Raw genomic sequence first — 27,632 nt, 5'->3', positions numbered from 1 at the left:
GGAACCCCTGGGGTGCCACCACGAATACAGGACGTGCATTTGAAAGAGCAAGGAAAAGGATCAACCTCTGACAGAGCAGGGAGGGGAGGGGAAGTGAAACGCGAGTTTAATATGAAGAACGGGGTACCTGCAATGATTCCCTTGCTGGCCATCACCATGATGGCCGTTAATCCAATGCTGAATATTGCGCTTTGTCCAAAATTAAGAAGAGCCAAAGTTGAGGTAGTTTTCAGTGAGGCGTTTTCATAGGTCTTCAAAAATCCATCATACCGTTGGGCTTCATAATTTTCATTATTGAAGTACTAGGAAAAGGGAGAAAAGACGGCATGATGTTCATCTCCTTAGGAAAATCCTGGCTGTTTTATGATTTAGGATGCAATTACAGCTTAGTCCTCAACTTATGACCGCAACTGAGCCCAAAATGTCCGTTGTTAAGTGAAACATTTGTTAAGTGAGCTTTGCCCCACTTTACGACCTTTCTTGCCACAGCTGTTAAATGAATCACTGCAGTTGATAAATTAGTAGCCTGGTTGTTAAGTGAATCCGGCTTCCCCATTGACGTTGCTCGTCAGGCGGCCGCAAAAGGGGATCACGTGACCTTGGGGACACAGCAACGGTCATAAGTATGAACCAGTCAGTTGTTGAGCACCTGAGTTTTGATCACATGATCACGGGGATGCTGCAAACGTCGTAAGTGTGAAAAACGGCCACATTTTTCAGTGCTATTGTAACTTTGAACAGTCACTAAATAAATTGTTGTTAAGTTGAGGATTCCTTGTATCTGTTTTCTGCGAATCAGTTGGACCAACCACTCAGCACAATCTGACACATCAAGACATACCATGTTTCATATGTTCTTACTGGCCAAATGCTGTTCAGCTAGAGATGCAGCCTTTTCATCCTAATAGCACCATGATGGCAAACTTACGGCACGCGAACCGATGGCATTTGTGCTGGCATGCGAGCTGCAGGCAAACTTACCTCACTGGGCATGCGCGCGCCTCACAGCTGATTTTCGGCCGGTTTGAGGCCTTTTTCGCCCTCCCAAAGACTGGAGGAAGGCTTCTGCAGGCTTTGCAGGCCAAAAACTAGCCCCGTTTCGTCACTTCCTGTTTTTCCGAAAATATCGGAAGTGACAAAACGGGGCTAGTTTTCAGCCTGCAAAGCCTGCAGAAGCCTTCCTCAAGCCTTTGGGAGGGCGAAAAAGGCCTCAAACCTGCTGAAAATCAGCCGTGAGGTGCAGTGCAGGTAAGGGGATGGCAGGGGTGGGTGGGTGGGGATTACGCGCGCATGCGCAGGGAGCATGGAGGGGCACATTGTCTTCTGGGTGCTGGCAAGCATGCACACAATTTTTGGCACAGGAGCCCAAAAAGGTTAGCCACCACTGTAATAGCACATTCTCTTGTAACACTGATCCATGGCTCATCCTCAGTGGTTAAAGAGCCAGGCAAGACAACAGGTATTGGGTGGGGTTAAAGCTGACAGTCCCAGAATTACCCTTCTGTTTTCCAGATGAGTATGGATTCAGATTTGGGCAATTCTACTTTTACAGCTGCACCCAGGAAACATTAATGATATTGTTCCAGCCTGCGTAGCAAATTGAGTTGTAAGCTTTTGAAATCCTTGTCAAATAAGAATAAACTAAGAAACGCCACGTATCTGCCCAATAAATCCTGCCATCTATCTGGTGTGAAAAAGTTTCCTGCAGGAGTGGGGAAGGCAAGATTTTTTAAAAAATGGCTTGCCTTCTTCCTAAGGCTGAGAGAGAGTGACTGGCTAATTCTTCTGGAATCATATACCAACAATACATCATTTTGTAGAATTGTTCTTTTAGCAAATGAAAATTTCAACCCTTTCCATGTTTCCTCACTATCCCAACAATATTCTATTTGAAATTCTTAGCCCATTTTACCATTTCATTTGTTCATCCAACGTTTCAAATATCAGTAAGAGTTCATTCATTTTAACAATTACATGTCTGCCATTTATACATAATTCAACTTCAAATTCTGTCTTTTGTTGCTCTTCCAAATGCCCTGTTATCTACCTTGATTCTTTCTCTGAGCTCTGCATATGAAACACCTTGAAAACTAAATCCCCCTGGAGCCAATTGTTCATTTGGTTTCATCTTATATTTTCTCCATGTTTTTGTTCTAACAACTCTCAATAGGTTAACTAACCATTTTTCTTTACCTGCTGTTTCTTTCCTATAAAATGCTGCTTCTGCTGAAACCAAGAAAAGCATTTTTGGGTAGAATCTAGCTTTATACTACTCCATATTCTCCATATTTTTGATATAGTGATTTTTAAAATTGACATTAACCTTACGTTTATTCAGGCCATCCACATTAGCTAGCCTTTCAACTGTGCTGCTCACTGTGGTTTTGGTTCTGAGCTCGCATTTCTGCTTTCAGTTAAACAGGAATTAATAAACCGCCACACAGCTGGTCAAACACGCTTAGGCAGACTTTTCAGTGAAAGAAGCATCTGGCTCCTTTAAGAAGCAAATCAGGAGGGAAAGCATGAAAGGAGAAGCAGCCTTCTTATATTACATACAGGTAATCAACAGCTTATGGCCCAAAGTAGGTGAAAATTTGTTTATCTATTTAGGCCATAAGAGGGATCCTTTCAGTCATTATTCCTAACAGAAAGGAATTCAAAAAAAGATCTTCTTTTTGAGTAAAGGGTACAAAAAGACAGGCATTGTTAACAAGGGCTACCCCAGGAGCGACAACATGAAAAGTTAGACATGTGAATGGCTTTACCTTCACAGTTTCATAATTCAGCAGGGAGTCAATGGCAGCGTTCCCTGCATCGTTATCCGCTTTGTTCATTTCGATCCTAAATTTAGTCCTGCAAGACAAAAGGTTGGCAGAGACAGTCGTTCCCATCCAGGCCGTCAAATCTCACCAGAGAGTTCCTGACAACAGCAGGACTGTCTTACCTCCACTGCGTAAGTCCTATTGTGAATGCCGTGTATGCTCCTAATGTCCCCAAGGTTACGAGTGCGAAATGTCCACCACATTTATAATACTGCAGGGAAGAGAGAGAGAGGGGTGGGGGGAAAAGGATTCAAATCATTTTAATTAGAACATCAATGTACAGATAGCTCTCTGGACAAGACATACATAAAAGAGGCAACAATAATAACTGCCTACATGCCAAACAGAAGTGAAGTGGAAAGATTATGGTAAAGGGAGTTTAGCTCCTTGACACCATGTACACTTAGGAGCAGCTCCACAAGGCCACAGACTCTTAGATACAAACACTCAACTTGTGCTCTTGAGCTACTGCACTTACAATGGAGAAGGGAAAGACTCTTTACACACAAGAAGCGCGTAGAGAGATGAATGGAAGAAATGAATGGAACCCAGAAGCTCTGATTCAAGGAAAAGATGGGCAGATTACCAGATTTGTCAGGAAATAAACTGCGATGATTCCGATTAAGATAAGATAACCTTTATTGTCAACTTTTTCTTTGTACACACTGCCACACATTAAAAATGAAAATTCTGATGCGCACTCTCGAAATACAAGCACATACATAAATTAATTAATCACAGTCCATTCTGAATATAGAGTAGAAAAAAAAGAGTTCTGGGAGCTAATAGCAATAGCACTTAGATACCGCTTCACAGTGCTTCTACAGCCCTCTCTTGCCCCCAACAACCTGGGTCCTCATTTTAGCAACCTTGGAAGGATGGAAGGCTCAATGTTGAGCTGGTGAGACTTGAACTATTGGCAGTCGGCAGTCAGCAGAATTAGCCTGCAATACCGCATTCTAACAACTGCACCACCAAGGTTGATCCTGTATGGTACAAAGTCTATTCCAGAACAGTTTTATCAATAGTTCCTCTTTCACTAACTATCATCTCCATATCCAATATGGACTGGTGGTCGTATAACAGTTTAGCATTACAGTTCTTCTTTCTTGTCATAATTCTTAAAGAATCACTCAATCCGGATGGGTCTTTCATTCCCAAAACCCCAACACTTTTGAGAGCTGAAGCAGCTGCAGCCAGGTAAGGCACTGCCGTAACTCTGCATAAGGCCCCATCGTATGATGATATTTTATGCTCGTAGAAAGATCCCAGGTTTCCAAGGAAATAATTGCTATTCTGTTGAAAGGTTTTGGGATAGTCCAACCCGGCATATTTGCATGACCTGAATGGGAGCTTCTGGGCACATTTTACCCTCAGCAGCAAGATCAGGAAACAAATCCAAAGCACCCTAAAGCCTCTATTTCTTTTCCTTTAGGCCAGTGTTTCTCAACCCTAGCAACTTGGAAGATGTGTGGACTCCAACTCCCAACATTCCTCAGACAGCGTAGCTAGCTAGGGAATTCTGGGAGTTGAAGTTCACACATCTTCAAGCTGCCAAGGTTAAGAACCCAGTCCCCAAATGATACTTATTACTCTGTCACGTGTGAGTCTTTGGCATTTGGTGTCTGGAGAAGCAGCTGTGAGAGATTTCACACTTTTAAGCTCCCATTAGAATAGGGTTTATTTCCTTTTCTTGGTACAATGCAAACCCCACCCATTTAAATGAAAGATACCAGGCATCATTCACTCCAAAAGCCGCCACTGTTTGACTTTGGGATGGGTTTCATAGCCTGTCTTTATATTCCTCTTTTGAGATTTGGCACAACGCTTATGGATCTCTTGCTTGAAAGTCTGACTAATTTAAGGAAGGGGGAAGGATTATGTGTGCGCTCTTAAACGTCAACCTGGTTCAAAGGCTGTGGAATATTGAGAACACCAGATGGAAAGCATGGAATAGAAAAGGAGCATCTGGGCCATTGTAAGCATTCTGACAGCTAGCCTTCCCGGCAATAATCTGTGAGCATTGCTCTCTCTTAGCTTATGTGCTGCGTTACTGAGAAGCAGAGGCTACCCACAAGTGGGGAGATATTACGCAGGTGGTCCCCAATTTAGGACCAACATTGGATCAAGTACTTAAGGGATCACCAAAGGATTGGTCATTAAGTGAACATGGATGTTAAGCAAATGCAGCATTATCCAATGGGCATTTTTTTTTTACTGTTTTCTCTGGAAAGGATGTTGGAAATCATGGACATGGGACCACGAGATGCTGCAAACGTGTATAAATGTGAGCCAGTTGCCCAGCATCTGAAATGTAGTCATGCATTGGGGGAGGGGGAGGAAACGTACAATCGTCAGAAATGCTTTACGGGGCATAAAGTATCCTTTCTGATAACGGTCACTAAGCAAGGACCACCTCTACCTGTTAGAGTCCTCCTGTCACAATACAGTAAACACGGAGCATTCAGCCGTGTAGGGAAGCTGGCTATGCAAAGCATCAGAAAGGAGGCTTTTGCAAAATTGGGGCAAGCCAAGCACAAGGAACAGCAGCAGCCCCTTCCGTAAAGCTCACTGCAGCAGCTCCTGTATCGGCATCATAGTCAGATGGTGTGTAGTGGATGCTGCTCTTTATAGATTAACAGCCATGAACATCCAGCGGGGCCATTTTTTTTCTACGTTTGCAATTCCTTAAGAATAATAAAGCATCAATAGCTGCCCTGGGGATTTACGCTATCAGCCTCTTGCCCCCAATAATCTTGCTCCTCATTTTACCGACCTCAGAAGGCTGGAAGGCTGAGTCAACCTTGAGCTGGTCAGAATCGAACTGCTGGCAGTGGGCAGAGTCAGCCTGCAATGCTGGATTCTAACCATTGTGTCACCAGGGCTCTCAAAGGGGGTGAAGGTGAAGCAAAGGGCAAGTGGGGCTGCATTAGATGGCTACAACAGCCTTCCTTTGCCTTTCTGACCCCTTCTTTGTCCTCTTTTCCTCAACAGGATTCTGGGAAAGGCAAGGAATGGGCCACGCCTAGCTCCGTGGACATCTGAGAGCCATCAGACGTGGATCTCAAACAAACGATTGGCGCCGCAACTGAATGAAAAGGACACGTACCAAAATCCCGCTCACGAGGGCCACCTCAAACAAGGTGGGCCCCAGATTAAACACCAGGGCACTGAGCACAAAGCTGATGCCGCGGGTGCCTCGGTCGATGGCCTTGGACAGCGCTCCCGTTTGCCGATTCAGATGGAAGCCCAGGTCCAGCTGGTGCAAGTGGAGGAAGACGTTTTTGGCTATCCTCCGGATGGAATTCTGGGCCACTTTCCCAAAGACGGCATTCCTGGCTTCGTTAAACAACGCTGCGCCTGCTCGCGAGGTGCCATCTGGTAAAAGGAGGAGGGGAAGAGAAAAAGGCTTTAATTTTTAAATTAATTTTACTTTACTCCTCCTCAGCACGCTTTTAATACCCCACGCGAATGATTCCCGGATGAGAAGTCAAAGGTTATCAGTTAGGTCGCTTTTAAACAGATTTCATCTTCAGATATATGGGATTGTTGTTGTTGTTTTTTTAAAAAAAATGCAAAAGCAGGCCTGGAGACTAGGCTATTGTTCCAGGAGATAAGACCACTCAGGAGAATCACAGCCCTGTTCATTCTTCACGATAACGAAGTAGAAGGAACTCCAGCGAACAACGTTCACCCCAGATGCTTCCCCGTCAAAGGTCATGTACACCAATGTTCCCAAGCTTCCCGAAGAAAGTCAGCACCTGTCAGCAGATTAAAGCATCACACTTACATCCAATCAGAACAGCTGTTGCCATGGTTGCAACTGTATTGGGTGCATCACTCAGGTTCAGAACATTTCCAGACAGCTGGTTGAGATTGTCTACTGCATATTTAAACATGAAGGGAACCACGATGTTCATAGCCTAAAAAGCATAAGATATTGTGCAAGATCGTTATGTATATGCTTTATGCAAGGCATGCTAAAAATGCTTTATTTATAACGTATACATGTTTTCTCTGAAGAAGCTGAAATGGGGATATTCTGCTACTGTCCACTTGGAGCACTAGGGCCTTCAGGCACCACAGCGTAAGAGTACAAGGTCTGAAGTGAAACGTTTTCCCCTTTTCATAAGAAACAGCCTTCATGTCATGCCCCTGTCGGAATCTGATTCCGAGGGGGAGGCCGAGCAGCTGACAGGGAGAGTGGGAGTGTGGCTCCGTTGGCTGTGGAAGAAACTGGGGAAGGGCAAAGTCCGGCTGGGCAGAGCAGGGGAGAGGTAGAACAAGGGAGAGGGAGTTCAGAGGAAGACCCAGGCCCGCCCCCTCTTCATCCTATTGGGGGTGGGAACGTTGCCATCACTTTGTATATGTGATTTACGTGCTCATTTTCTCAGATTCTTTTGTTGCTACGACTTGACTTCCAGTAAAAGGTATCTTTTCTTTAATTAATGGAGTCTAAGTATTTCTTTCTTGGGTTTTGAATGGAGCACCATCTGACATAAATAGCTCTAGTCTGCATGGAATGTATTTTTAGAGCCAACAGAAACCGCTCCAAGTGTTTCAACCGCAAAACTTTGAGGACAGAACTCCACTGCCTTTCTTGACAAGGCAGACATTAAGCCAGGATAAACCTGGTGTATCAAAAGGCAAAATGGGGGGAAAGGTTACCTTGACAGACAGAAACTGAAATTCACCCCTGAAAATTGGCTAGGAGAAAGAGGAACATTCATATACAGGTAGTCCTCGACTTACGACTACAATTGAGCCCAAAATTTATGTTGCTAAGTGAGAAATTTGTTAAGTAAGTTTTGCCCCATTTTACGACTTTTCTTGCCACATTTGTTAAGTGAATCACTGCAGTTGTTAAATTAGTTAACCCGGTTGTTAAGTGAATCCAGATTCACTGACTGTCGACTTTGCTCGTCAGGAGGTCACCCTGGGACACAGCAACCATCATAAATATGAGTCAATTGCCAAGCATCTGAATTTTATTTGACCATGGAGATACTGCAACGGTCATAAGTGTGAAAAATGGTCCTAAGTCATTTTTTTCAGTACTGTTGTAACTTCACTAAGCAAACTGCTGTAAGTCAAGGACTACTGTAGTTTTACAAAGGATGTGCCCAAAGTAGAAATGAAATTCAACAATTAATTTTAACTTATTCAATGTTGTTGGCGTTGCCTGATTCTAGATAACCCTGGGTGGCTCACAACGTAAGGACAATATAACACATGAATAATTAAGAAAACATGAGGAAAAAAAAGAGCATGAAAAAACAAAAGACAAAATGGTTGTCTCGCCAACAATGCACAATGCGTGTTGTACAAGTGCAAAAATTCAGCACCATGTGGTCAATTGAGAGCAACATGATGCACCTGGACATCGTTTCCTGATTTGGATCCAGACTCTCTGCAGGTAAGCTTCCTTGTTCATGTCACTGAATCAACACGTGCGTGCAATTGCACACACAGCTGTGTCTGCTGCTGCTTGTAAAACCTCTGTAACATTTAAGAAACTTTTGACCCCTTTACTCTGTGTGTGCATGCTTGGCATGGATCAGGATGGTAGCTGGGAGGCAGGTTTTTCTAGTATGTTTGAAGCCTGGAAGCTGGCAGCAGCTCGGTGTAATGACTTCATAGCATTACTCACACAGGAGGTGAAGAATTCTTAAGGTTTCCCAATTATAGGGGGATATCCCCCCCTTCTTCTTCTGGTGACACCTAACTAGTATGCAACACATAACTTGATGAGAAATTACATACACAATTTTGGGGAAGGGGGGCGCTGGAACCAGATATCACTTTCAAGATTCAAGGATATGTTGCTGCATTTCAGAAATGGGGTTCTGGCAGGCGCTGAAGATTACCAAAAGGATTCCAGATAGTGATCCACCTCTGGATTGCTCATTGCTGATATATACAGTAGGTGAAACATAGCAGCACCCCAAGTAATTCTGACTCATCGCTCCTTTTAAAAGGTGGAGAAAAACCAGACTTCTTCCTCCTTCTCAGGAGTTTACAGAACATTTTGGACTGTATACATCTTTGCAGAAATCAACCAATGGCCATCAGGTGCTGATCTGCTCAGCAATCACTTTTTCCCCATGCTAAATTCAGTAAGACAGCCTGATTTACCTTCAACAAACAGCAAAATAGATAAGCAAATGGACAAGTTATTTTATTTATTTTTAAGCTACCTGCCTGAAGGGCGACATAGGACAGCAGTAGAACTTACAAGTGTAAAGAATAAAAAAAGCAATGGCAACACTTTAAACTTTTATGTAATATAAAATACATTAAAATCTATTTCACTCAACTGAATACACTCCTGGCAATCCCCACAGGACTAAAAACATCAATAGAGGAGCACTTCTCCAATAAAAGCCAGTTGAATCAGGTAACGTTTTTAAAGTCAGTGCAGTTATGGCAGTAAACTGTGCACAAATTGATGGCTAAGTCCTTTCGGTAGATTTACATAGACGTTAAAAAGCACCGGAGAGCATGCTCCAACCCCGGGGAGTTGTGAATGCCACAAACCAGCATTATCCTTTGAAATAAGGTTCACATTCCACACTAACCCCATATGAGATTGCTTAACCTGTCGCCCACTGTGTGATACAAGACCACCAATTTTGGATTACCAATTAACCATGGTTTACAGTAATGTGCAGAACCAGCTTCTCTAGCTAACCCAGATACACAAGCAGAAAGGATACCAAGTTAGAAAGTAATGAATGCTGAAGAGCAACTAAGACTAACCAACATGGTAACATTCCTCCTATTTGGAGTGGTAAATTTTTCCAGGGCCACCATTAAAAAGGCCCTGAATAACACAATCCCTAATCTAATGTTTAAAGGATGAGGCTTCATTAAAAGAGATACATTAAACGTTTTAGGGACAGACTCTCTCCTGTTTTGTCTCTCAAACTGTTTGCTGTGGTGGCTGCTTTAGGGCTACTAGAAACTTAAATGCTCCACATCACCATTTGATATTGGAGTCTTGCTTTGCCTCTAGGAGTTTACTTGGATTAGAATTACACAACATCCCTGAAGATTTCACACATTTAAAATGTTACAATCACAAATCACAGTCAGTGGGAAAAAAAACAGATTGTTGCAAAATTCAGACATAAAACTCTAAGGAATTAGAGAATGTGTTCAACAGATGTTAAAGTTTAAAAGAAGCATTTTGTTTTAGAATTTGAATTTCTAACTATGCTTTTCAGATAAGCAGCAACAAGCTTTGGTCAACTCCCTTCGGTCCGGCTTGCCTGGAAACTCAATTTTAATTCATTCTTCTGTTTTTGGCACAATACCACTCCATCTGCACTACATTGTGCTGACCATCATCTAGAGGCCATAAAACTGGTTTCCCTAGGAGAGCCTGCTCAGTAGTAATGACATTTATTATAATAACAATTCTGGAAAGCTCCCTCTCCAGCTATTTTAAAAAAAACCACAACAGGCTATACACCATCGTGAGTTTTAAGAGATACATATTTTCCACAAAATTAAAAGGGTATAGCACCCCCATCCCTTTAGGTATCCATCTGAATCTTCAATTACATTAATTGGCTTTACTATAATTTTGCAAAAATAATAATTATAATAATAATTCCTCCTCTGATGTGGCCCTACTTTTGAAAGTGCTAACACGAAATTTAAAATTGGTCTCTCCCACTCCCAAAGGGCAAAAGTATGAATCTGAATAAGGCACCGCAATATTACATCCCATTGTGTTCTCATTTTCCCTCTCCTTCACCACTCCCTACCTGTCAAAATCAAAAGTGTCACGTTCAGCTTATTTACCTTCCTCCTGTACCAGTGACTGATTAACAACTAAAATGAATTTTTCCAGAGAGCCACTTCAGGAATTCCCAGAAGCTCTCGTGATCATCCATAAAATGCTTTTCAGGGAGTCTAAAATTTTCATACCCAAAACACTTTGCCCAAAATTTATGGTATTAAAGACTTTACAAACATTTCAATGACCTACCTGCACTCTTTCTGAGTCTCATGTACCACCAGTTGACAACTATTACTTTAATGGCAAAACACCCCTTGTTTTACAACAGCAGAAATAGTTTTTAAATTCCCCTCTGCTTTTTGCAGTCTGTAATTGCCAGATAACTTGAAGAACTTGCAGCTAAATATCTCTTTAGGCAAATAAAATTAGAACGCGTTTCTTTGCAGCCAGGCTATGCTTATACAAGTAAGAACTGATTTTCCAGAAAAGAATCCTTCAGTATTCATGGAAGTAGAGAAAACTGACCTAATGCTCGGTTCTAAGTTGAAGGTTTTAATTATGTGCCACCACCAAGTTGGTACTGACTTAGTGACCACATAGATTTTCTCCATGATTGTCTGTTCTTAACTTAGTTTTTCAAGTCATCCAACAGTGTATTCATCATAAATGTAACTGAGTCCCTCCATTCTGATGTTGGTCAGCCTCTTCTTCTCTTGCTTCTACCTTTCCCAGCATTAGAACCTTCTCCAAAGAGCTACAAATTGGAATAATTTCAGCCTGTTCATGGGAGACTTCTTGATTGGTTTGATCATTCATTTGCTTGCTTTCTTGGCTGTCCATGCTGGTGTTGATCATTGGTGTTGGTCTTTTCCAACACTAAATATCGAAAGTGTTCTCTTCCTATCCTGCTTCTTCAAAATTCAACTTTTGTTTCCATAGACATGGAAAGTATCACTGCTTCAAGTATTCTGATATACTGTGATACTATGGCATCTGAATATCTTCTCCAAGGTCTTCCATGAGTGCTTTTCCAAGCGCTAGTAGTCATTTTAATCATCCAGTCATGTCTGAGTCTTGATGACTTTATAGGCAAGTACTCTCCATGCTACCCTGGTCAAACATGGCTTCTTTTGGCTGATGGATGTTTATCTTTGTATCAGTTTTGACGTTATCAAGGCAGCAAGTTCTTTGGTTGCCCCTTTTCTTGCTCCACTAACTATTCCTAGCATTGTTGCCTTTGCCAATGAATTTGCATGCATGATGTGGCCAAAGGAAATCAGACACAGTCTTGTGAATTTGGCTTCTAATGATGTTTCTAGTTTGATACGATTCAGCACCTCTCTGTTAGTTGCTCTGGCTGCCCATGGTATACGCAATACTTTGCGCCAGCATCACACTTCAAAGGCATCAATTCTTTGATCAGCTCTTCTTAAGTGTCCAACTCTCACATCCATACATCATTACAGGGAATACAATTGCTCTAACTAGCCTGTTTTTTTGTATTTATATCAGTATCTTTGCTTCTCCAGATCTTATGCATGTTAACCATTACAGGGCAGCTTAAGGATATCCTGTGTTTCATTTCAAGTGTACAACTGCCGTCATGAACAATTTTTGATGCAAGGAAGATAAAGTCTTGATCTAATTCAATTTCCACCTTGTTGATTTTAAACATCTCATCTCCACCAGCAGCTGTTGTTATTCTAAGTCAGGGTGTCAAACTCAAGGCCCGCGGGATGGATCTGGCTCACGGGATGTTTAGATCTGGCCCGCAGGGCCGCTCTGAAAGCAGCAAAGGACTAGCCCGCACTGCCTCTGCCAGCAAAAATAAAACTCCGTTTTCGCTGGCAGAGGGCTGAAGGAGTCTGTCACAGCTGAAAATGGACGTTGAGTTGTCCATGCCCCCCTGGCCACGCCCCCCCCAAGGTCAAACACAACCCTGATGCGGCCCTCAATGAAATCGAGTTTGATACCCCTGTTTTAAGTGCTAGTCTGTGGCTTATTTCTTAACTACCTCTTTCTGTACAGTTGATGTTGATTCTAAAAGGCAGATGTTATCTACTACTTCAATATATTCATTATCAGTTCTGAGATTAATTGGTATACCTGCTGTCATTTGCTTGGTCTCTTTTTAGTTCCATTTTTTCCCACTGTGTTCCTTCACTTTTATTCCTAGAGCTAGCAGATCCTTTGCATTCTTGGCTATCAGAGAAGTGTCACCAGCATTGCACACGTTATTGATGTTTCTAATTTTAAAACAATCCAGCTTCCCCATGTCTGCAGCATTTAAGTTGAATAAGTAAATAAATAAGGGAAGAACATTCAGTCTTATCTCACTCTTTTGCCAGCCTGGAGCCAATCCATTTTTATCACGTTCTGTCTGTACTGTGGCTTCCTGATCTGTATATCTAATATTTCCAACTTTGGCATTCTGGTCTCCACTCATAAGCAGCCCATCTCGGTTGGCTGTTTTGTCACTTTCAAATTAATCAAAAAATTCATCATCCTCCTCTTCTGCATCAGTGATTGCAGCATAAACTGAATACGAATCGTCATATTAAAGCGATATCCATGAAGTCTAATTAATATTATTTAGTTATTGATTGCATTGTAGTAGAATATTGTTTTTACTATAACCTTAATTATGAAAACAAGATTCCTTTTTTGTGTCTCATGACACAGTAATAAACAGTGTGATCTTCTGACTGAAAGTATATCTCAATTTTCTGATGCCTAGTATGTCAATCTGTAGTAGTTTCATTCCATTTTTCACTGCGTTCTTCATATTTCTTCACTCCACTTTCCATCTTATCCAGGATGACAATGAAGATTCTTATAGGGTGGAAGTGAAGGCTTTGGTGGACTGGTACAATAAAAGTAACTTGGTTTTGAATGTTAACAAAACAAAGGAGATCATTGTAGATTTTAGAGAAAGGCAGCATAGTTATACTCCACTTTGTATCAAGGCTGAAGCTGTGTAGATAGTCAATAGAATTAAGTATCTGGGGGTGCAGATAACTAACAATCTGAAGTGGTCTCTCCACACATCATCCATAGTGAAGCGTGCAAAGCAGCTCCTGTGTTTCCTGCGTCGGATGAGGTGAGCACATCTCTCTCCTTCTGTCCTGGCCACTTTTTACAGAAGCATGATGGAAAGCATTTTAATAAACGGCATGGCATCCCTGTTTGGTTTGGTGGCTGCAGTGCCTCAGATAGAAAACTCCTACAGAGAGCAGTGAGGACAGCAGAGAAGATTATAGGAAGCTTGCTTCCTGCTATTCAGGATACTGCTTATATGTGCTATATGCCTAGAGCTCAAAGCATTGTTAGAGACCCCACACATCCACTTCACGGTCTGTTTCTGTTGCTTCCCTCTGGGAGGAGGTTTCAAAGTATTTCTTGCAGGACAACCAGATTCTGTAACAGCTTTGTTCCTTATGCCATCCGTCTTGTAAACTCGTAGCATTCTTTTTTTCTGCTATGTATATATATACATCCAAACTAAACTGTAATATTTTTCTGTGTCATATATGTGTGTGAATGTGGGTATATGCGTAATATTTATCTTTTGAGAGCTGAATGATACAAAACTTCATTTTAATGTATGTTGATTAGTGTACATTTAAAATGACAATATTCTATTCTATTCTGTATTCTCTTCTCTTCTCTTCTTTTCTTCTATCTTTGCAGCTTTGGGTTTTCTCTTCCTATATGGCAACTTGGGCAACAAGACCCCCCAAAGACTTTAACCATGTCATAAACACAATTAATACTCTAGGTTGAGGGTTAAGCAAACTAAATGATGATAAAAGTAGTTGTATGTATGTATAATAGAACACAGAATAATAGAATTGGAAGGGATCTTGGACGTATTTTAGTCCAACCCCCTGCCCAAGCAGGAGACCCTATTCCATCTCAGGCAAATGGTTGTCCAGTCTCTTTTTGAAAGCCTCCAGTGATGGAGCACCCACAACTTCTGAAGACAAGCTGTTCGATTGGTGGATTGCTCACATCAGGAAATTTCTCCTTACTTCTAGATTGCTTCTCTCCTTGGTTAGTTTCCATCCATCACTTCTCATCTTATCTTTTGGTGCTTTGGAAAATTACCCCCTTGTCTTTATAAGAGCCCTTATTAATTATCCTAATTAATGGATATAAGAGGAAGCCAATATTCCCCATTTAACCTTACTCTGTCTGGATGGTAAAATATGGGGAAATGTTATTTTGATAAATCTGTCCTTTGCTGGCAGGGAACACAATTTTCAGTTTGCATTGGAGCTGTGCAAAGTAGGAACTTTGTGCCGGGAACAGAAGCAGGTGATTCTTTTGGTCCTACTCTTTTTAGCTTATATCAATCTCTCCCAAGTATTCACTGCTGAACAAGTGAAGAACTTATTTTTTGTGAGCACAGAAACACTCATATCTCCAAGCATTTGTGAAACATATGCACCTACATTAGTTAAAATGCTACAAAGCTGCTCTATTTACACCCAATATCTTTTTGGTGGGATTTTTAAGGATTTCTCCTTCCTGTCCAATTTGACATGCTGCACAGGTACTTTAGCTTCTCTCTCTCTCTTTTCCTTCCTTCCTTCCTTCCTTCCTTCCTTCCTTCCTTCCTTCCTTCCTTCCTTCCTCCCTCGCTCCCTCCCTCCCTCCCTCCCTCTTCTGTTTTTATATGTTGTTATCAATTTAGCCTGTGTGGAGACCCAATGATTTCAAAGTCTCTCTTTCTGGCAGATAATTTCTCGTGGGAAAGACTGAGGTTCACAATCCCAATGAGATGAAACAGCCCAGTGCTCTCAGAAGGGAAGGCAGACATGGATCCAATATGGGCGCACAGAGCAAGAGCCCAGCTGCCTCAGCACAACGTGGGGCTGGGGAGGAACTAGCCAGATGAGCAGAGTTTTCTGGGGTGTTATGCCTGGAGGGGCATCTCGGTCCTTCCAGCAGCCGTGGAAGAAGCAAGCTGAAGTTGTTTCATTAAAAGCCCTCCCTTAAGGGTCTCTATGGCTGACTCCAGCTAAATGAGTTTAGATGCTGCCTTGACATATCCCTTGCTGATTAGGTAGATAAGACATCCTCGTGAGGCAAGCGTTGTCATCCATTTTAAAGTTCCCTTGGCACTCGCTCGGCACACTTCACATTTCCAGCCAGTTCCCCTCCCAGATACAGAAAATTAACAGTCAGAGGCGCTACAGAGAAAGGCATGCTTGACTCATAAATAATGGATGCTAGGCCCACGAGCAAAAGGCCAAAATGATGGCAACTGTGACAGGAGGTGACAGCAGCTCTTATCAAATTCCTGAATTTAATCCAACTATTATGGGGAGATGGATAATATCTATATCTATATCTATATCTATATCTATATCTATATCTATATCTATATCTATATCTATATCTATATCTATATCTAATCTATCTATCTATCTATCTATCTATCTATCTATCTATCTATCTATCTATCTATCTATCTCCTCACCACCTAGCTGGCTGGGGAGCATAGTAGTTAAAGCATCGTCTTTGATGCTGGAGATCAAGATTTAAATCCCAGCTGAAACCAGCTGGGGTCCTTGGCAAAGACCCCTAAAGCTTCACCTGCCCACCTCAAAAATATGAGAGTGACATGAACTGGGGGAGTCATGCCGGCTTAGATGTCCCCCGGACTGACCAAGTTCACATCAAATATCGAGGAACCAGGACAATATGCAGGTAAATGGGCTACTGGAATGAGACAAGAGAACTTGAAATTGATAGAATGCTACTACAACAGGGGATAAATGAGGTGCATGAGGAAACTATGGATGGATAGAGGACTTGTATCCATACCAACTGAGGAACACTTTGTTACCCAATGCTTCAACATGAAGAGGAAGCTGCTCTCACAACTTTAGACCAACTACACATTACATCCCAGACTGAAGAAGACTCCAAAGAACAACTGGTTGCGCAGCCTTCACCTGAAACTGTAATGTCACCACTGCCTCTTCCATTCCAGAGCACAGCAACTAATATGAGGTATGAGATCATGGATAACTAGCTAGAGTCAACACTCACAACTAGCTACTGAGGCTCAGTAGAGAAGTACCACCAGATAGTTCCCTAAAAGGTGTCAACAACAATCACAACAATCCCTACTTCCACCATAACTCAAAACCAATGAACTGGCATACACTACAGCTATTGTAATCCTGGAGATGCTTGGCTACACGATCAAGAACAGTAGTACGTACCCACCCTACAGAAAATAAAGTTAAAATCAAGGTGACTTGAAAAGAGGTTAATCAGCTGGTAGAATCACAGAAGAGTGTGAAGATTAGAGATAAGACTGAAAAAATACAAGGGCCTGACTCCATCTGAAGCCCTGGAGACTGCTAAGGCTCATGGCACTAGCTACCAGGCTAAGGAAATACGCTAGAGAAGCAGAAGCCAAGGAAATCAACGTTCTGTTCTCCAAAGAACCATCCAAGGTCTACTCCCACCTGCAGTGCAATAACAGACTAACAGCAGAGCCACCAACAGTAGAAACTGAACATTACTGGAAGAACATGTTGAAGAACGAGAAGACATTAACAGTGATGCAAAGTGGTTTCAGGACCTGAGATCATAGCCACCAAACTATGGGACCATATGTCCAGTACATGAGCACAGCTCAGAAGGGCCCTGGGAACACCAGGGGCTCAAAACATCAGTTGCTCATAGAGCGAGCAGTTGCCCAAGACCCAAAGTCTTGACAGACCAATCTGAGCACAGCCTGGATTGGCTTCAGGAAAGCCTACAATTCAGTGCCACACACACATGGATTTATGAACACCTGGCACTGGAAAAAGTCAACAGGGCACTAAGAACCTTCCTCAAGAACTCAATGGGACTGTGGAAGATAACACGGGAAGTCAACTCAAGACAGCTGATACAAGTGACCATCAAACGTGGCATACACCAAGGTGATGCACTGTCCCTACTGCTGTTCTGCTGGATCCTCTTCATCCAGATAATCAAAGGACAGGATGTGGGTAGAAGTTCAAGAACGGAACTACCATCAACCACTCCATCTATGTGAATGGCATCAAGGTATACATAAAGAGTGAATGAGACATCGACTTGCTAATCCACCTGTCCTGATTGGGTAAGGAGAGCTCTACAGTGAGGGCATTAGGATGTCATTCAGACTGGAAAAGTGTTTGGAGATGTGTGACCAGATAATAGGAAAGGGAATCAGATTGAAGGGGCGAGACTATCAGCAGATCAGATAGCAGGCATACAGACCAGTTACAACTATCTTGGTATTCCACTATCACATGGAGGTCATGGTGACAAGGCAAAGAACCCTGACAATAGCAACATTATCCAAGTACCGGCAATGGATCAGACAGGTCCTGGAGAGCCAGCTCAATGTCCTGCCAGTCATCAGATGCCCTTCTGCTACAGTGATCTGGCCAAAGAAGAAAGTGGAAACTGCCAAAGTGAAGTCCCAGAAACTCCACATCTCTAGTGCAACACTCAGAGACTGTACACCAGTCAGAAAGAGGGTGGGCTGGATCTAGTGAATAGCAAAGCTTCTGTCATGGATGATACCCAGAGAATCCAGAAATACATCAGCAAGACAGCACCCAAAGCTGAGTTTCTCAGAGAATGACTGAGGCAGCAGCAGACATGGGAAGAAGACCAAGCAGAGGAAGTGTTATGGCAAGGCAAGGCAAGGCAAGGCAAGGCAAGGCAAGGCAAGGCAAGGCAAGACCCTGTATGGGATGTACCATTAATAGACAGTTGAGGGGGAAGACATTGGAATTTCCTACCAGTTCTGGAAAGAGTTGGATGAAAAGACAGCACTTAAACTCCAGATCCCATAGCAGCACAATAACAGTTGGCTGTGGTGAGTTGGCCATGGTGAGTTGGCTGTGGCGAATTGTCATAGACACCAAACAGATCCCAGGAACATCAGAGTTCTCCATCCAGAAAAGTGCTAAGACACTGTGCAAACCCTCAAACTCCCAAGCATCTGGTAGAGAGGATCCAAGACACAGACCCACATAAGGGTGAGAATTTTTACCCCTACCTTTCTAGCTCAAATAAAGGGCTTAAGCATATTTGACACCAATGTCATCTTTGTTTGATTCCAAGTACTTTAGACTTAACCATATTACAGGCTCAGTTGTCAGCATTCTCAAAAGTGGGAACATGTTTTGAAGAATTAAGCAATCTGGAGACTGGCCTTCTCTAACTCCACCTTTTAGATGTTTTGAGATTTCTACTTTAATCCTTGGACTAAGATGGTGTACAACTGATTGAAACTGTAGTCCAGAATGTTGAAGGCCACTAGGTTTGGGAGAAGAGTGTCAAACATCTAAACCAAAACCCAAAAACACCTGGCACTCCCTTCTTGAGTATTTTTCATGACTGCAACCTTGGGGCATAGGCTGGGCATAGTGGCTATCTAGATGCCTCTGGGGTGCTCTTAAATCAGAGATGGCTTTGATTAATTAATGCACTGAATACTTGCAACCGGTACTTGAAGATCTGATGATTGCTGGCTGAATCTTATGAGAATTATAGTACAAAACAACACCAGTGTTTGCCCTATGAGCTCAGCCATTGTTAACACTCAAAACCCACCCTCATTTTTGGCACTGGGCATATCATACTAAATTAAAGCCTGACTATACAAGTTCTGCAATTGTAAAACATCGCAGGCTAAAATGTTATGCTGCAGGTTAATTTGTTATTCCATGTGCCATTTGAACATAGCTACTGCTCCAATTTACGGTAATTACACATTATCCTTCCGTTATACAAAACCCACAACTGCTGAAGCTGCGTTTCTCCAGTGAGGTTATTTCTTTTCCTGTTCAAAACGAGAGCTGGCATTTGAGGGCACGCTTTTATTTTATTAAAAGATTTAGTGGAGAATACTGAAATCCCCTCTTCCAATGAAGCGGCTTTCCGTCTCTTCCCAGTTCTAAGACAAGACAGCATTTTCTGATCTCAGCTGCACTCATCTGGCCAAGGCAGCTGCTCTTGCAGGAAATTAAATTTTTTTTAAAAAATTCTGTAAGCACATAGGTGCTGGAATATATAGCATTTCAATGTTTAAGAAGTTAGTACTTGTCAGGGCACTTCTTGTGTAATTTAAAGGACAAGCTGAAGCTGACAAGGGATTCCCACAACAGTAACAGTAGAGGCAGAGAGCCTGATAAAGGCAACACAGAAGGAGGGTGAGCTGGTGTGATTACATGGGTGCAGATCAACCCCCAGATGATGCAAGCACCACCTGATCAACCCAGACATCAAAGCGCTCCACTGATGTGATGGAAGTTCACACAATGGCTACCTGGTATTTCAAGCAGTTTTTATACTCCAGTCAAGAACTTATTGAAGGGAATCCATTTCCATGAGTACAAGTTGCTGTTCCTCACTGAATCACCTCAGACCCCCTGCCCCTCTTTACAGGTGTTTCTTCAAGGAGGGGATCAACACAGTTAAGATGGTGTCACACCTTAAAAAGGGGGGTACGACTCTGATCACACCACCGTAGCCTCTTTGCTCTTTTTGACCATCCTGCCTTCCTAAAACCTCCCCTTATGGTCTACAGACCTCTCCAGCTGATGAAAAGCGTGACCGGATTGTCTCTAGCTGTTTGTCACCAAGAATCACTTGCTAAGAATGGCTCTGCCAACTTGTTCGGGGAGGGGCGGGGAGGCAGGAGGCTAAAGCGAATCTTGCTTAAACAAAATGAAAGCATTTAGGAGAGTTTGTGGATAACATGCGGTCTACTCTATCTAAGGCAGTTCCTGGTTGCCTTCTGTGAGATCTAGCAAGGGGGCTCGTGTCCACACTCCACGCCCCAGATGTAGGCTTTGCCCTTCGTCTCAAGGTTTCTGCCTGCCTTCCCACAGAAGCCCCTTCCTTCCTTTGCAGCTTAATGCCATGGGCTGAAGTTACAGCTCTAATCTGCTGGCGTCTTTGCTCTTTTCTCTCCTGTACTCTTTATCTTAAGGGGGGAAAAAAATAAAGCCAACAGCAACAGCAATTTTTTCTGGAGTTAATGGAAAGTATAGTGCAGTTAGATTATGGATGGGGAGATTCAGGTATAAAGCTAGCCTTAGTCATGTTTGCATCTTTGGGACAGCTGTGGGTCTTCTGTCTAATAGGGCTGCTTTTGAAGGAAACACAGATTGGTGCAGAAAAAGCAATCTACATATATTTAACTATGCCCTCTGCAGAGATGCGCCCCCAACGATTCCCTGAACAATTTCCATGGGCCAAAATACTTATTTGCATCCTGAACTCCAGCCCTGCATGGGAGCTGCATGAAGGATTAGGTCAGATGGTTGCCTAGGCAAAGCCTTCATGCCAAACTTTTCCCTGTTTCCCCCTCCTTGGAAGTGTTAAATAAAAGCTTAAAAGTGCCCTCCTTTACCGTCAGTCCTCCTGTGTTCTCCCTACAGCCTCCTCCTGCGCTTTCTAGTAAGGGAAGTCTGCTGAATGCAGATAAGAGAACACTTGATTCGACCTGGTGCAGCACCAAAGGCTGTAGATTCTATTCATGTCAGGCTGTCCTCGTAATAAAATAATTCTTTTATTTTGGAATTTAAGGCCACTGGCAAATTCACTCTAGCACCATGGACTGACATTGTACTAGTCTGAGCTACTAGAATTAAATTAACGCTTATCAAAGACAATTTCTTTGGGTCCTTGTTAGAATACAAAATAAAAAGCCCCTGAATAAATGGCTGTACTGAACAGAGAAAAAAATACGTTCTTCTTGTCATATTTTCTGTCCTCTTTCAGAATAGCCAGTGACACCACAAGCATATATTACAAGCATCCCTCTCCAAATGCTTGCAAATAAGCTACCAAGAATACACTTAGGGGTGTATTCTATTTCAATACTGTCCAATCTCATAAACTGTGGTGAGATATATGATCACACTGCCCGGGAAACTCTCAGCAGAAAAACCTTAGCAAATACCACCAAGAGAACAATTTGAGTTATTGTCATTTAAGTTCAGACTCTATTAATGAATGTCCGCATAAATTAATTCTACAGCAAAGGATTCTTGACTTGAGCCTAACAGAAGATGATGTACCATCTCTGAGGGATGAAGGCCACCAACAGATAGCTCAGAATTGCCACGCCACCTACGAGTGACACGAGCTATGCATAGTAACTGCAAGCTTATCAAAATGAGTGTCTGCACAACTGCATAAATGAAGATTAAGATTGGCTAGTTTTGTGGTTGAGTGCAATAAGGAGGGTGGGATATGCAGCCTGGTTAACCATGGACAGGAAATTGTGAGTAGTACTTGAGAACAAGCTTTTAAGGTTTTCACCAAATGTATACACCAACGAAAATATAAGCACTTAGAGCGGTCTCAAAGCAGAAGGGAAAAATAATAGCTCTTCAAGACAGAGACGGAGGCCTTTAATGGATCTTCAAAAAAGGTTTTGTGAGAACAACCCCAAACAAAGTATTTTATATCAGCTTCTCTTTCTCCTTAGGATATTTTGTCTGGCTAAAGCCTGGCCACCCATTTTAGCTTGTATTTGTGTTCTTACCTTTGCACCTGCTAAAAATCCCAATGATATGGCAACTCTGGCACGAAGGTCAGGCCGGTCTTTGGGCCAAACGTATGAAAGCATTGCTTTGAGGATCTTTCTGCCATCTATTTCTTTCAACTGTGGAGACAAAAGGTGGTGAGATGGAGAGGATGAGCTCAACAGGTTTCCAAATGAGGTTGGTTCCTCAGTCCCAATCCAAGAAATGTGAGCTATTTTTAGTTAGCAACCTTTTGAATTAAAATCAGCACCAAAGGGAATTGGTTCAATGGATATAAAGTAATAGCACTCTTAATATTAAGAAAATTGTTTTAGGTTTAATTGCATGTGAAATGTCAGATCTTTTGAACTAAATGGCTATGAGGTTGAGTAATTGTGCATTACAAGGCTTCTAAAGATTCAAGTACAGAACTCCGTTTCCTTCATAAACCGATTGTCCTGTCCCATATTAATAATTCCTTCTTTAGGGCTTATATGAATTGCAGACACTTTTTGTCACGTTATGGGTGTTTTTAATTAGTGAAACTAAAAACATAGGGATAATTTTATTCAAGCATAAAACCTGCTGTTCCAAAGATCTTCGATTAATGTTCTCACGTTACAAAATTGTAAATCATTATCTACAGCAAGGATCTGTAAAAAAAAATGGAGATGTAACAAAAGCAAGTTTCTAAACTGGATTTAAGGATCAAGGATCCCCTCCATGCTGGGGAGGAGGAACACTAAATCAAAATTCCAGTAACTATTAAAGATTCCGAGTTCTAAAAGTTTAGGAACATACAAGATTTGGCTGAGCAGGGCTATAGGCACAAATTAAATGCTGGATTAGGGTATGTGAAACCCAAAGGAGCTGGTGAGGAGGTGGAAGAGGTGTGACTCCTCTGTGTTTTAGTCCTTTTCCTTGATCAGTATTAACAGCCAGCTAGCATTTGAGCCAGACTAGCTACAAGGGAGCAATCAAACGCAGGCAATCCAGATGTAACAGTATTATATGAAGGCCTCCAACCCTTTTGGGCCAGAGAGCTCATCTGGAATTGTGAGGGCATATTGTGGGACACTCTATAAAATGGTTGCCATGGTGGACATAGCTAATCACAAGCCAGCAGAAGGCAAGCCAACACTGGTCTACAGCCATTGACCATTTTACTTTCTAAGAACCCCTTGGGATTCTATAAGGGGCCCCAGGGGTCTTATTGGAAATCTAGACTTCCATTCATCTTTCTTCAAATAAGAGATTCTAAAAAGTTTAAATTCAGCAAGTCAGGGAGCTTAGAAGGCATCAAGAAACATGTCAACAGCAGCTTCTGGGATCCATGTAAGGGTATATAATGCCTGCACCTGTTCTAAACTATAGTTAAAATCATAATTAGGAAGATCTAGACCAGGGGTGTCAAACTCGGTTTCACTGAGGGCTGCATCAGGGTTGTGGGGTGGGGCATGGCCAGCTCGACGTCACTCTTGTCAGGGGCACCTGTGGTGGCCAAGTGCTAAGGCAGGACTTCCCTCAGACCCTCCTTCACTCTCATTTCCTTCCTTCCTTCCCTTTTCTTTTATTTCCTTCCCTTGTCATTCTTTCTTTTTCCTTCCCGTCTTTCCTTCTTTTTCCTCCCTGCTCTCTTCCCATCCCATCCTTCCTCCTTTTTCTTCCTTTCCTCTTTCCCTTTCTCCTTTCCTCTCCCATGCTGCATTTTTTGAGCTTGTTTTGCTAGCCCTCTGCCAGCGAAAATGGAGCTTGGGGGGGAAACGGACCGTGTGAGGCCCGGTTTTCAGCCACAACAGCCTCCCGCAGCCCTCTGCTAGCAAAAACATTTTCGATGGCAGAGAGCTGCAGGACGCCTTCCTGGCGGAAAATGGGACCCTCCCAAGGTCCCTTTTCACTGGCAGAGGCACCACAGACACTGGTCCTTTGCTGTTTCCAGGGTGGCCCCAGATCTAAGAACCGCAGGCCTTGAGTTTGATACCCCTGATCTAGACCATAGATTAAAATCAACCATGACACCAAGATGTAGTATCAGCTGGTACTGTTTCTGAAAACTGCTTTCTCTCCATTCATGGTAATGTGACTTTCAATTTTTTTTTTTAAAAAAAGCTCATTTTTAATTTTTCAACTTTTCAATCAAAAGAGAAACGAGCTTCTATAATTTTATAAAGAACAAATGGTAAGCCCAGATGGAGGGGGGGAAAAACCAGATTCTGCTCTGTTACTGTATTCTCTCACACATTGTTCTACCCACAGAAACAACAAAAAATTAAGATATACTTAAGGTTGTTGACAATGTTTGATAATACATTTTCACCAAATTATGCAACAGTACAAAAGTTTTAATTAGATATGCTGTTTTAGTGCCCTATAATTTTTCCCTTCCCTAATAATTGTATAATCTATTTCCCTTCTCCAATAAATGCTATATTATACTCTTTCTCTTTTTATTGCACTCTTTTATTATACAGGTGGGTCAAAGTCCACCATAAAGATATTTGATTTGATTTCACAATACAATGTCTGTGAACAGAATCAAATCTAAATCCCAAAGGTGCTTTTTCAGGAGGCAACTGGACTTTCTGGTTTTTCTTTTGAAGACATTTCACTTCTCATCCAAGGAGCTTCTTCAGCTCTGACTGGATGGTGGGGAATGGAAGGATTTATATTCCTTGCAAACAGCTGGTCCTTTGCATCCTTTTAGAGGGTCGTTGAGGCCACTTGGAGGTTTATCTGTGTCCTCAGGGTCACCTAAGTAGTGCTAACAGTTCCTGTAGTCTGCAATTTTTCTCTGGAAATCCATTCCTACTCCCACACCATTCAAAGGAGGGTTCACCCCAAATTGTATAGCTAACAGTACAGAACAAATTTAGTGGTTAATATTTCTAAATGCATCCCCCCCCCCCGCTTTTGTTTTTCCACTGTTCATCCTTTGTGACTCTTCCCTGCAAGCCCTGTCGTGCCCCTGATGGAGACGGACTCTGAGGGAGAGGAGGAACAGCCAACAGGGAGTGGGAGTGTGGCTCTGGAGGTTGTGGAGGAGGCTGGGGGAGGGCAGAGGCCGGCTGAGCAGTCAGAGGAGGACCCAGGCCCATCCCCTCTCCATCCTAGGGCACACAGGGAGGAGAGGATAAGGGAGAGACGTGGTCTACTTGGGAGGAGAGGGCCTTGATCCTCTTCATGGGCTGCAGGTGTGACAACTGCATAAGAGTTTGGACCTGCGTACTGGCAAACGCTGTAGACAAAGTGTGTTTTATTTTGGTTTGAGGTTATCTTGGTTGGCATTCTTCCAACGGACTGTGCCTTGTTATTTCCTTGAATTTGATAAATACTTCTGTTCCGTTGTGGACATTTCATCATTGTAGTTTATTTGGTTTTTATTTTTACCTCTATCTGCTCATTAAATTCGGACTGTACTGCTTTCTTTTGAAGACTATTTTTGAGTACGTTTTATCTCCAACTGATTTTATTGAACAGTGGGGCCAAGTTGGAGGCATTAAAGGACATTTATTTACGTTTTGGATTTTGTTACATTTGTGTTACACTCCGGGTCATCACAAGCGCAAAGGTACAGCCCTGTGCTCATTTTCACTTAATGTCACTCACTAGGTTGTAGTGAATTGATATGAGATAGTATTTGTTTAACAAATGCTTAACAAATGGGGCAAATAATCATTACTATTAAAAGCTTGCTGATTTAGGCCAGAGGTAAAGCTACCACATGCTGGCACATGAAAGCTTCACAAAATAAAGGAATTGGAAAGTTCCAGTAAACATGTCCTAATGGTTCTGTAGAATATTGCACGGAGACTTGGACAATTAGGCCAGTTCATAATATAGGCCTTATGCATTCTATCCTTTGCATCCAAACCATAAAAAGACGACTACACTGAAGCCCAACAGGATCTGCAACATTACACCCCCACCGTTCCTTGTCAGAGTGGATTCCTCTTAACAGATCAGCAAGTTCCAATTCCCTGACTTTATGGACCTTGAGTTGGTATCCATGGCCACATGTCACACTAAGCACGTTTGGCTTAGGAAAATGGGTGACCCCCATCTCGTGAAGAGTGCCAAGTTTCCTTTTGTTCAACAAATCAGAATGTGAAAGAGTGATTTGTCACAGTCTTATTAACGTTCCATATCATGGCCAGGATTTTCTTGTCCTCTTAGAATTTGCCTACCAAGAAACTATGGATGGAGGAACAAGTGCTGAAAAGTGAAACGTTAGGACAGTGGCTCCCAACCTTTTGGGCACCAGGGTCTGGTTCAGAGGAGGTATTTTTTTCCCTGTGGACCGGAGGGGACGTGGTGTCGTGTGCTGCCGGCATCCCACGGATGGGGCTTTGCTTGTTTGCACTGCCCGGTTCCTGGCATGCTGCGGACCGGTTCCGGGACCAGGGGTTGGAGACCTCTGTCTTAGGAAACCAGTATCATCCCATATGCTTTGGCTATGCTATATCTTCCAGTTTAATGTGCCTGAAAACTAGATTAAATCCCTTGCAGCTCTGTGGACACATGCAGCTCATTTGAAATGCGCGGGGTGGGAGGCAAACTGTAAGGAAAGGAAGGGCAACAAAGACAAGCAACTGAAGATAAAAACTATGGAATTTCTTTCCACCCAGCGCTGGTCTCTAAGAATTCTTGGGTTCAATCAAGGAAAGTGAGATCATTATAGCCAATTCAGGTGCTGTTTCCTTGTTATATTTGCCCTCACTGGAACTACTCAAGGAAGGGGCACAATCTGATTTCAATATTTCATAAAAATTTGGAGTGCAATGCCAGGGCTTGGCAAATTAATTTACTGCTATCTCCTCCGAGACACGTGGTGGGAAGAAGACCGGTACAGGTAGTCCTCAACTTACAATGGTTCATTTAATGACTGTTTGAAGTTACAATGGCCCTGAAAAAGTGACTGTTTTTCACACTTATGACTGTTGCATCATCCCCAGGGTCACGTATTCAAAATTTGGACACTTAACAACTGAAATGATTCACTTAGCAACTTTGGCAAGAAAAGTGATAAAATGGGGCAAAACTCACTTGTCTCAACTTAGCAGAACAAAAATTTGGGGCTCGGTTGTGGTTGTAAGTCAAGAACTACCTGTATTCAAATTGCTCCTCATAATGGAAGGAAAAGAAATTAATAGAGTTATATCACATTCTTGTCCAAAAACTGAAACATATCTATTTTTGGTATGTTTAACACAAAATGCAATTTTCGTAGCATCGTAGCATATCACAGCACGTATTACAAAATAGGCCTCATTTTATAAGCAACGTTGTCTTGGCTCTTATAAAGGCACAGTTCCTTTTTCTTTTGCAATACCTTACTAAAGGTATCCCGCTGTGCTTCTTGCATACAAACGTACCCCACAATTTTGGGAGTGTTACAGCTTTGACAGGACCCATGTTTGTTCCTTTAGGAAATTTTAACACAGGCCCACCAGCTCTCCACAGTATAGAGATTGTGTGACATTTGATTAACTTTGCTTCTGCTAACTTTCGTCAGCAGAAGTAGGA

At 42.4% G+C, this 27,632-nt stretch overlaps 1 protein-coding gene across 3 annotated transcripts in view; it reads right to left on the bottom strand.

The window, feature by feature from the left end:
• ABCB7 (ATP binding cassette subfamily B member 7) overlaps positions 1-27,632 on the bottom strand; it is a 76,863-nt gene that overhangs the window by 24,022 nt on the left and 25,209 nt on the right. For all 3 annotated transcript variants that reach the window (XR_015750700.1, XM_087971975.1, XM_087971976.1), the window contains 6 exons: positions 22,130-22,249; positions 6,613-6,745; positions 5,932-6,200; positions 2,945-3,033; positions 2,766-2,853; positions 128-302 (listed from right to left, as the gene is read on the bottom strand). Coding sequence is in view for 2 of the 3 variants with exons in the window: in XM_087971975.1 (XP_087828101.1) it covers positions 128-302; positions 2,766-2,853; positions 2,945-3,033; positions 5,932-6,200; positions 6,613-6,745; positions 22,130-22,249 (874 nt within the window). In the remaining variant the exon portion in view is untranslated. The remainder of the gene's footprint in view (positions 1-127; positions 303-2,765; positions 2,854-2,944; positions 3,034-5,931; positions 6,201-6,612; positions 6,746-22,129; positions 22,250-27,632) is intronic.

Source organism: Notechis scutatus, chromosome 10, assembly GCF_049901735.1.
Source record: "Notechis scutatus isolate UNSWTSFEM ecotype Mainland chromosome 10, rNotScu1.2, whole genome shotgun sequence".
NCBI classification, from domain to species: Eukaryota; Metazoa; Chordata; class Lepidosauria; order Squamata; family Elapidae; genus Notechis; species Notechis scutatus.
The sequence above is the reverse complement of the archived record's forward strand: the minus strand, read 5'-3'. Positions and strand labels throughout refer to the sequence as shown.